At 37.7% G+C, this 11,377-nt stretch overlaps 1 protein-coding gene across 1 annotated transcript in view; it reads left to right on the top strand.

The window, feature by feature from the left end:
* The window catches only part of TTL (tubulin tyrosine ligase), a 45,600-nt gene that overhangs the window by 27,233 nt on the left and 6,990 nt on the right, over positions 1-11,377 (top strand). Inside the window, exons 4-5 of the mRNA XM_006876447.1 lie at positions 4,198-4,333; positions 5,492-5,761. Coding sequence (XP_006876509.1) covers positions 4,198-4,333; positions 5,492-5,761 — 406 coding nt within the window. The remainder of the gene's footprint in view (positions 1-4,197; positions 4,334-5,491; positions 5,762-11,377) is intronic.

The raw sequence follows: 11,377 nt of genomic DNA, 5'->3' as shown, positions 1-11,377 counted from the left end.
TAAACATTTTTCTGGTATTCTCTGCTTTCAGCCAAGATCCATCTGATATCAACATTGATATCACGAGTTCCATAGCCTCATTTGAATCCAGCTTGAATTTCTGGCAGTTACCTGTAGATGCACTGTTGCAGCCATTTTTTAGTTTTCTTCAGCAAAATTCTACTTGCGTGTGATACTAATGATACTGTTCAATGATTTCACATTCTATTGGGTCACCTCTCTTTGGAATGGGCACAAATATGAATCTCTTCCAATTGGTTGACCTGGTAGCTGTCTTCCATGCGAGTGATGCCTCCAGTGTTACATCAGTTTGATGAAAGATTTCAATTTGTAGTCTATCAATCTTGAGTCTTGTTTTCTGGCAATGCCTTCAGTGCAGCTTGGACTTCCTTTATTTACTACCATCGGTTCTTGATCATGGAATACCATTCAACAATAAAAAATGCTAATCTGAAAAGATCGTATACTGTATGATTCAATTACACAGCATTTTTTAGATCACAAAGTTAATGAAAATGGAGAATAGTTTATTGGTTGTCAGGAGTCAAGAGGGTAAAAGTTGGGAGAGAGGCTGGTGGGTCATTAGAATGACATGAGAGATTCCTGTCATAAAGGAACCATTCAGAATGGGAGAAAATACTTGTAAATCATATATCTGATAAAAAAAAACCTGTAATCAGAATCCATAAAGAGCTCATATAAGTCAATAGAAGTCAAATAGTCCATCTAGTTAAGAAATGAGCAAAGGATCTGAACAGATGTTTCTCCAGAGAAGCTCTGCAAATGGCCTACAAGCACCTGAAAAGATCAGCATCATTAGTCATCAGGGAAATAAAAATCAAAACTACAGTGTGATACCACCACCTGCTCACTGTAAAGAAAAACCAGTTCCTGTCCAGTCAGTTCCAATTCATGGCAGCCTCATGTGTGTCACTGAAACTGTGCTCAAAGTGTTCCCAATGGCTGTGGTCATTGAATCCACTTCTGTTGTTGTTTTGTGCTGTGGAGTCGGTTCTGACTCATAGCGACCCTGTACAGGGTTTCCGAGGCTGTAAATCTTTACGGGAGCAGAAAGCCTCATCTTTCTCCTGCGGAACAGCTGGTAGTTTTGAACTGCTGACCATGAGGTTCGCAGCCTGATTCGCAACCACTATGCTACCAGAGAGCCTTTTGGCTAGTAGCTTGGTTAGTACTTGATGACTTGGGCCACGTGGGAACTCTTCCATGCTCACTAGGATGACTATAATTAAGATGACAGATAATGTTGATGAGTGTGGTGAAGCAGGTTGCTTTACATGGCCTTTTGTCTTGTTTCAAGAAGCCCTAGGCGTACTTGTTAAGTGCTTGGATGCTAAATGAAAAGTCAGTAGTTTGAACCCACCAGCTGCTCCATGGGAGAAAGATGTGGCTGTCTGCTCCCATAAAGATTACAGCCTTGGAAACTTTATGGGGAAGTTTTACTCTGTCCTATACAGTTGCTGTGAGTCACAATCAACTCCACAGCAGTGGACTTGTTTTTTTGTGTTTGTTTTTTTAAACACTTGATTCTTTGGAAAAATAGCTTGGAAAGTGCACACTTACCACTGGGCAGGCTGCACCTTGCAGCATGAATAGACTATGAAAATGAAATGTCTATGGCTTATTGAGAGGGAATTGGTCAGTTTGTGGCCCTGCTAAGAGGATCCATGCTTTGAAATTGACTAGTAATTGTGTATATATGTAACCACTCTCACAGAGGTTTTTCAGACCGAAAGAAGCAGGTAGTTTGGAAGAAGAAAAGAGAAAAGGAAAGAAAAAAGCAGCAGCGAGAAGGGTGACAGGAACCTCTTAAAAGAACACCTAAAATGGATCAAGGGCAGTAAACTGAAGACAGTGATGGGCCCTGAAAGGACCTAGTAGTCGAGCCAGTGGTGTTGACAGAGCTCAGGAGGCCAAGAAGAGGCCTGTACAGCCCAGAGGAACTGAGAGAAGTCTCCTGCGTTAAAGACAGGAGACTTGGCTACATGCTTCCTGAGTTGTAGCCTGCTGATCTCCATCCCAAGCGTACCCTGTCGCTACCTTGCTGTTAAGTGCCGTCTCCCAGAAAGCCTTATCCTACAGCACCACCAGCACTGTCACTGTCTTAATAGACCACATAACTTTAAGTATGAGCTGTGAATTCTGTGTAGCCATTGCAACAGATTATCAGACCCAGAAAAGAAGTACAGAGTGCAGCTGGAAGAATGGCTGGTGTCAAATTTGGGTTAAAAAAAGACTTTTTTTTAAGTTGGAGGGTGGAGGTATATCTTGACCTTTACCTTTACCTCATGGGGATCAACTTTGGACTGATCCAGATCATTATCCCCCTTTAACGTTAGACAGATTCTGATGATGCTACTACTGTCGCCATTTTGCAATGAAAATGTGAAAAAATTGGAGCCCTGATCCATGGCTGGTAGGAATATAAAGTAGTACAGCCACTTTGACAGCTCCTGAAAAAACAGTTAAACATAGAGTCTGCTGTATAACTCGGCAACTAATTCCACTCAATATATACCTAGGAGAATTGAAAACTTTGTCTACATGCATGTAAATCTTCATAGCAACATTATTTATAACATTCTGAAAGTGGAAACCACCCATCTGGCCATCACCCAATGAGTAGACAGCCATACAGTGGAGTATTAATCAGCCACCAGAGGAATGAAGGACGGATGTATGCCACCACATGGATGACTTTTGAAAACCTGCTAGGTGAAAGAAGTTGCCCACCAAAGCCCACATATTGTATGATTCCGTTTTCAGGCATACCTCATTTTGTTGTGCTTCACAGGTACTGTGTTTTTGGCAAATGTAAGGTTTGTGCAAGTTTGTGTAGAGCTGACACCATTTCCAACAGCATGTGCTCTCTTCATGTCTCTGCATCATGTTTTGGTGATGCTCACGATATTTCATATGTTTTTATAATGCTTGTTGTTGTAAGTGCCATCAAGTTGGTTTTGACTCATAGCAACCATGAATATGGTTTCTGAGGAGCTGCAGGTGGGTTTGAACTGCTGACTTCAGGGTTCAAACTGACCTTGCAATCCAGTGCTTTATCCTACAGAGTCACACCAGGATTCCTTTTTATAATGTTACTGTGAACATCATAATCAACAGGATAGTGTAAACATCATTTTTCTATGCACTGGGAAACTAAACAATTCATGTGGCATACTTTATTATGACATTGATTTTATTGTGGCAGTCTGGAACTGAACCCAGTGTCTCTGAAATACCCAGAATCAGAAAATCTGTAGACATAGAAAGTAGATATATGGTTGCCAGTGGGTGGGGAGAGGAAGGAATCAGTTGTGACTGCTAATGGGTATGGGACTTAGGGGGCGGTGATGCAGTGTTCTAAAAGTAGACTGTGGTCATGGTTGCAAAGTTCTTGAATATACTAAAATCCAACAAATTGTCAAACAAGTGAACTTAATCCTTGGGTGATATAAATGGTTAATATACTGGGCTCCTGACTGAAAGATTTTAGTTGAAGTATGTTAACAGGTTCCTTGAAAAACTCAGCCATTGAAATTGTATCTCAGCAAAGCACTGAATAACAATAACAAAGCTGTTAAAAAGATATTGTATCATGTATATTGTATTGATGGACACTTAGTAGTGTCTGTTGTTTATTTTTACTGTTACAGTTTTGTAGGGGATATACTTGTAAACTTGTCTTTATGCCTTAACCTTCCTGATATTCCTATGCAGTCTTAGAAGCAGATCCATTGGCCATCAGTAGTGTACATTCTTTATCTGAAAGTGACTTCACAATGACTAATTGTAGAGTAGCATATTATATAGGGTGCTTCCTGTTGTTAAGTACCGTTGAGTCAGTTCCAACTCAGCGATCCCGTATAGGGTTTCTGAGAAATGGCTGGTGTGTCTGAAATGCCAACTTGTGGTTAACAGTCCAATACTTATACTACAGCACCACACCAGAACATTTTAAATATCTGTAAAAGTGAAGTTTCATGTAGAGGAAGAGTTAACTGAATAGTTCCCAGTGACCTTATGGAGGAAGAGGAGACTAGGAGATTGAAAAAGCGAGATCAGGACAGCAAACGCATCCTGTGCATGTTTCTGCTGTCAGCCTTCCCTTCCTGGCTTTGTACAGAGCTTTCCATCTTGGGATGAACTGGACTAGTTTTTGTCTTAATTTTGCTCCATTAGGTGAAGGCATCCTCATCTCCTCTGAAGCTACAGAGCTTCTGGAATTCATTGACAACCAGGGCCAGGTGCACGTAATCCAGAAATACCTTGAGCACCCTCTGCTTCTTGAGCCAGGTCATCGAAAGTTTGACATTCGGTAATGTATCAGTGTCAGCAGTTCTTGTTTTAATGAATCTGAAAGAGTGGTAGGATGTGTGGTACGGAAGTATCTGTGTTTAATAGGTTACCAAAATAAAGCAGAGCAAATTAACCTGAGCTTCTGTACCTCATTTTCTGCTTTCATTCAGTATTTTTCCTTCCAGAATATATTAGCAAAATTTTAGACTTTCCTTTCTTATATTCTTTCATTAAAATGACTTGTGGTTCCACAGAGAAGAGTGTGACTATATGGGGCTTGCTTATGGAAAGATGAGAGACGAACAAATGACACGTAATTCAGATGTGACAGGTCATATGACTGCCAAATAATATGGCCTCATTTCATTATTTGTGTCCCATTTTTTATGGATTTCATGAGCACATCACCACATTTGGAGTTGTTGTTGTTAAGTGCCATCGAGTTGGTTCTGACTCACAGCAACCCTGCATAGGGTTTCTAAGGAGTGGCTGGTAAGCTTGAACCACCAACCGGTAGTTCAAACTGACCTTGCTGTTCAGTGCATTAACTCGCAGCGCCACACCAGAATTCCACATTTGGAGTTAGGTATTTGGATTTTAGATTTCTGAGCAAAGGATTTGACGGTGGGTGAAGAGATTGTGTGTTTTCCAGAGCTTGCCCTTGACCTTGCTGTCATCTCCTCATTAGGACTGCTTTGTCTCCTTGATTTCTTCATTATGACTTACTGCTCCCTGAAAAGCAATTCTGTGTCCTTATTTGTTCCAGAATTAGACACTTTGAATATTTTCCTGTTAAGATTATTAAAAAAGCATGCATTGCAAATGTAGGCCTCATGTTGTTGTTGTTAAGTGCTGTTGAGTTGGTTCCGACCTCATACTGACCCTGCATAGGGCTTCCAAGGCAGAAAGTACTTAAGTCAGTTTATGCCAATCTATTCAAAGTGGTATATATTTTGCCATTTATGATGAAATGTTTTGTTTTCCTCAATGTAGAGAGGGCCCACTGTCTTGGTTAACAGTCATGATTTACCTCATAAAATTTTAGAACTTACCTCCTTCCTCTACTCCTCCCTGCTCCCTGAAAAAAAAAAAAAAAGACGGGGCATGGGGATTGATAGATATAATATGGAGGAACTTTGGATGACTTGAGTAAAACAATGTTTTTGTTGAATTGCAGGAGTTGGGTCTTGGTGGATAATCAGTATAATATCTACCTCTATAGAGAGGGTGTGCTTCGGACTGCTTCAGAGCCATATCACGTTGATAATTTCCAAGACAAAACCTGCCATTTGACCAATCACTGCATTCAAAAGGAGTACTCAAAGAATTATGGGAAGTATGAAGAAGGAAACGAAATGTTCTTTGAAGAGTTCAATCAGTACCTAATAAGTGCTTTGAACATTACCCTGGAGAGTAGTATCTTACTGCAAATCAAACATATAATAAGGTAACTTAATTGTATTTTTTTTAGGTTATCTGTTTCTTCTTGAAGGAGTTGTAAGGAGCTTGTTCATTTGAAGAAATTGGTCCATGTAAGTTGGCAAATTTATAAGCACAGATTATTTATAATATCATTATCCTTTTAATACCTTATAAATCTGTGATATTATTTCTATTTTTACTAATATTGGTAAGTTGTTTTTCTCACTATTTTACTTGGAAAAATTGGCTATAGGTCTATCTATTTTATTAATCTTTTCAAAACATCAGCTTTGGGTTATATTAATTTTCAGTTATTATGATTAGTTCTTTATTATTCCCATCCAGTTTTTCTTGATGTAAATTTTTTTTTCCCCTGTAAAGTGAAAGATTAGATTTGATTATTGATTGGAACCATTTCTTTTCTTTTCTTTTAATATATGCACTTAATTCTGCCAATTTTTTTTCTCTAAGTACTATATTAAATGCATCAAACTGATTTTGATCTTTTCATTTTATTGAAATATTTTCTAATTTCCTTAATGAGTTAATCTATGACACATACAGTGGTTAGAAATTTGTTTCCTTTCCAAATATTTGGTGATTTTCTAGATATCTGTTCATTATTAATTCCTACTTTAATTCCATTATAGTCAGAAGAAGGTATATTTTGTATATATTTCATTTCTTTAAAATTTCTTAAGGTTTGTTTCATGGACCAGCCTATAAGGTCTGACTCACTGACTATTCCATATAGATTGAAAATAATGTATATTCTGCCTCTGTTGAGGGGAGTGTTCTATAAATGTCAGCTAGTCAAGGTGGTGGGTATGTTAAGTGTTCTAGATCCTTGCTGATTTTTTGCTCCACTTGTTTTCTCTATAAATTGGAGTCTCCAAGTAGAATTATGGATTTGCTTCTTTCTCTTTCTGTTTTCCCAGTTTTTGCTTTATATATCTTCAACTTCTATTGTTTATTGCATTTATATTGAGGATTGTTATGTCTTCCTGAGGAATTGACACTTTTGTCATTATGTAATTTATGTCTGTCTTTACTGAAGTCTACTTTGTTTAATATTAATGTAGCTGCTGCAGCTTCCTTTTTATTAGTATTTATATTGTGTGTCTTAGTGTGCTGGTGTGGTGCTGTGGGATAAATCACATACTGATGAAAGTATCAATTCTTCAGGAAGACATAATAATCCTAAATACATATGCAATAAACAATAGAAGTTGAAGATATATCAAGCAAAAACTGATAAAACAGACAAATCCAGTTTAAAGGTTGGTTTAAACTGCAAGGTTGGTAGTTCAGATTTATCAGCTGCTCCTCAGAAACCCTACACAGGATCACTACGAGACTGAACCAACTGGAAGGCACTTAACAACAACATTCGTGACATTTAAAGTGACTTTCTTATAGACACTGTATAATCAGTTTTGTTTGTTTTTAAGTCCAGTGTGACAGCTTGTCTTGTAAATAGTGTGTCATTGTTAAGTACCCTCCAGTTGTATCCAACTCATTGTGACTCTATATAGGGGTTTCCAAGGAATAGCTGGTAGGTTTGAACTGCTGACTTTATGGTGAACAGTCTCCAGTGCTTATCCTGTAGTGCCATTTATAGTTAATGTAATTATTGATATGATTGGACTTAGATCTACCAGATTCCTATTTGTTGTTCCTACCCTTTTTTTGGCCTTCATTTCTCCTTTTCTGGCTCCTTTTCAATTATTTGAATATTTGTTAAAGAATTTCATTTCAGTTTGTCTATTAAACATTTGGCTCTCTCTCTCTCTCTCTCTCTCTCTCTCTCTCTCTCTCTCTCTCTGTCTCTCTCTCTATATATATATTACTCCAGGGACCAAAATATACTGGTGTGGTACTATAGGATAAGCACTGGCCTGCTCACCCCAAAGTCAGTGGTTCAAGCCCACCAGCTGTTCCTGCTACATGAGTCAGAACTTACTCAATGAAACTTAGCAACAACAACATTTCCCAGTCTTCAGAGAGTTAATAATGGTTTTCTTGTTGTTGTTATTGTTGTTGTTATGTGCTGTGGAGTCGGTTCCGACTCATAGCGACCCTGTACAGAGGCTGTAAATCTTTACAGGAGCAGAAAGCCTCATCTTTCTCCCACGGAACAGCTGGTAGTTTCAAACTGCTGACCTTGCAGTTCGCAGCCCAATTCGTTACCACTACGCTACCAGAGCTCCTTAATAATGGTGTATCACTTGTAAAAATGATGTGGCAGAAAACAGTATCTTACCTCCTCTGACTTCACAAAGGGGATGAGAATGAAGATCACCCAATATGGTCCCCAGACAGAAGGAAATGTGGTGCTGTGTGAATACGTTTGACTGCAAGTTTGGTTTGAACTGCAAAGTCGATGGTTCAAGCTCACCAGCCACTCCTTTGAAACCCTGTGCAGGGTTGCTGTCAGTCAGAATCAGTTCAACGGCGCTTAACAACAGAAGGTAAAAGTCCTGATGTAGCGTAGTAGGATAAACTCTGTACTGCTAATCACAAGGTCAGCTATTCAAACCCACCAGCCACTCCGAGGAGATGCTCTACAGGGTAGCTATGAGTCAGAGCCAAATCCACAGCACTTAACAACAACAACAACAGAGGTAAAAAATTCAGGAAAAAATAAAGTCTAATAAGAATTGTGAGCATGTGTATATATTTCTAATATTAAATATAAAACAAAAATAATGCTTTTGATAGTTAAAATCATTAAAAGAATAGCATTATAGCAGAAAGAGGGCAAGTTAGCATTCAGGTTCTTATATTGTCTTAATGGAAGATAAAAGTACCAATTAGCTTTAGATATGAATTAGACTTTAGACCTACAATCAAAAAGCATGATTTCCAAATTTGAGGGAAAATATATAAGAACTAAAACTTGTAACAGGCATAAAAACAAAATTCAAATAAAGATGATCAATTTAAATCCCAAAATTACTTTAGATAAAAGACAAGAAATTTCAAACTGGTTTAAAAAACACACACACATATACAAATATAGGTGTCTTACAAAACATACATCTAAATTACAGGGACTCAGAAATGTAAGTAAAAAGATTAAAATAAAGTTGCATAGCTATTTTATCAGACAAAATAGAATTTAAAGTCAAAAGCACTTCTAGGAAAAGAAGATTATTTTGTAAAGATACAAGAGAAAAAGATATAATATGTTTAAATTACCATGCACCCTATTTACACGGCCTCAAAAAAAAAGTAAAACAAACTTGGCAGAACTTGATCTGAATGGTGTTTAAAGGGTGTTTATATAACTGATGAAGGAGCTCTGGTAGCGTAGTGGTTATGAATCAGGCTGCAAACCTTAAGGTCAGCAGTTTGAAACTACGAGCTGTCCCATGGGAGAAAGATGAGGACTTCAGCTCCTATAAAGAAAGATTTACAGCCTTGAAAACCCTGTACAGGGTGGCTATGAGTCGGAACCAACTCCACGGCACATAACCACCACCACCACCATGTAACTGATAAACTTTATACCAGTTTTATGCATGTATACCAATGTATTATTTTCCACCAAAAATAGATTATCTAACATTTGGTGGAATAAGACAAAGCAAGGCCATCACAATCTATTTCTCCTACTGATTCCAAATGAATAGTCTGACAGAAATCAAAACGCAGTGCTTGAAGACTGAAAATTAAATAGAAGCACGTAGACTGAAGAAAACCATCAAAACTTAGAAATGCGCCATTCGTGGGGATCAGTTCACCCTGCTGCCACTTTTCCTGTTTCTCCATAGTTTTGATTTGAGGATGACTTCTCACTGGAGCTGTGGCATGAGAGGTAAAAGTTTGGGAGGAGGAACTCTTTTCTTCTGGTCAGAGGGATTGGGTCAAAGGGCTTGTGTGGTTTAAAAGGTTGAGAGGAACCCTAACTCCCCTATTCAAAATGTCCAGGATAAAGTGAAAAAATACTGAGCATACAAAGAATGAGGGAAATCTGACCCATCTGGACAGGGGAGGAACAAATGCCAATCCAATCCCAAAATGAAACTGATGTTGGAATTATCAAAGACTTTAAAGTAATTATTATAACTGTGCTCTATGAGGTAAAAGTAAACTCTTGAAATGAATGGATTTACATAAGATCTCAGCAGAACAAAAATAACCATATAGAATTTTTACAATTGCAGATGTACACACAATGTTGAGTATAATTAAAATATGAAATAAAAAAATATATAGTAGATGGGCTCAGAATGGAGATGACAGACGAAAGAATCAGTGAATTTGAAGGCAAATTATGAAGTATAAAGACCAGAAAAAAATGAACAGAAACTCAAGAGATCTGTGCAACACAGCAAAAAATATTAACATTTGTGTCATTGGAATCCCAGAAAAAGAGACGAACGAAATTGGGGCAGAAAAAATATTTGAAGAAATGATTGAAAATTGTCCAATTTAGAAAAAGACAGAAATTTATAGATAGATTCAAGAAGCTTAGCAATCCCCAAACAGAAGAAATTCAAAGAAACCCACTCCCAGGCACACAGTAATCAAATTGCTCAAAAAACAAATATAAAGACAAATGCAGAAGTCCTGGGGTGGCACTTTAGGATAAGCACTGGACTGCTAAACTCAAAGTCAACGGTTCATACCCATCATCCACTCCTTGGAAACCCTATTCCAGGTCACTATGAGTTGAAAGTGACTCAGTGACACCTAACAGCAACGTGACCAAGATAAGGTTAATATCCAAATCATACAAAAGAAGTCTCCCTTAAAGTAAAAAAATCAATACATGATAGATAAAAGAAAAATGAACAAAGGACATAAATAGGTAAGACCAGGAACACGAGTGTTCAGTGAACAGAAATGCTCTTCTTAAATATCTCAAAGAAATATAAATTACCATTACAGTGATATATTTTATTCCATGAGATTGACAGAAATTAAGAAATCTGACGTTATTGATGATAGACAAGGACATAGACCAGTGAGAATTCTTATGTACTCTTGGTACAGATTCTCTTTAGAAACAGTTTGACATTAGCTAATGAATTTCACCTGCTCAAATACTGTGACCCCGAAATTCCATTTTCAGATATAGTCCTGAAAGAATTGTCACACTTGTATATCCACAGGCCTGGCAACACTGTGTCAATAGGGAAAAAGTGAAAATAAGCCAAAAATCCATCAACAGAAGAACAGATGAGTTGTAGAAGAGTCATGCAAAGAAAAATGCTGTGCGGCAATGCAAATGAATAAGTAACAGCTGCATTTACATCACACAGACATAAGGTTAAAAAGTACTAGCCATCAATATGCATACAGATTGATTCTGTTTATGTAAACTAACCAGAACAAATAGTATGGTATTTAGGAGATTGGTAACAATATAAAGAGAAACAAAGGAATGTGATAAAAAATTCAAAATAGACCCCTGGAGAGATAAGGAAGAGGACCTAAACGTACTGAATAGCATGAGTCCATGTTGTTGTTGCTGTTAAGTGCCATCGAGTCACTTTCAATTCTTAGTGACCCTATGTAGAGTTTCCAAGGAGCAGCTGCTGGGTTTGAACCCCTAACCTGGAGGTTAACAGTCCAGTTTTTATCCTACAGCACCACCCTAGAAGGTAGTCAATAATAATATATATATATATTT

This window comes from Chrysochloris asiatica, unplaced genomic scaffold (assembly GCF_000296735.1).
Source record: "Chrysochloris asiatica unplaced genomic scaffold, ChrAsi1.0 scaffold00380, whole genome shotgun sequence".
NCBI classification, from domain to species: Eukaryota; Metazoa; Chordata; class Mammalia; order Afrosoricida; family Chrysochloridae; genus Chrysochloris; species Chrysochloris asiatica.
This window is presented reverse-complemented; position numbering and strand designations above follow the sequence as displayed.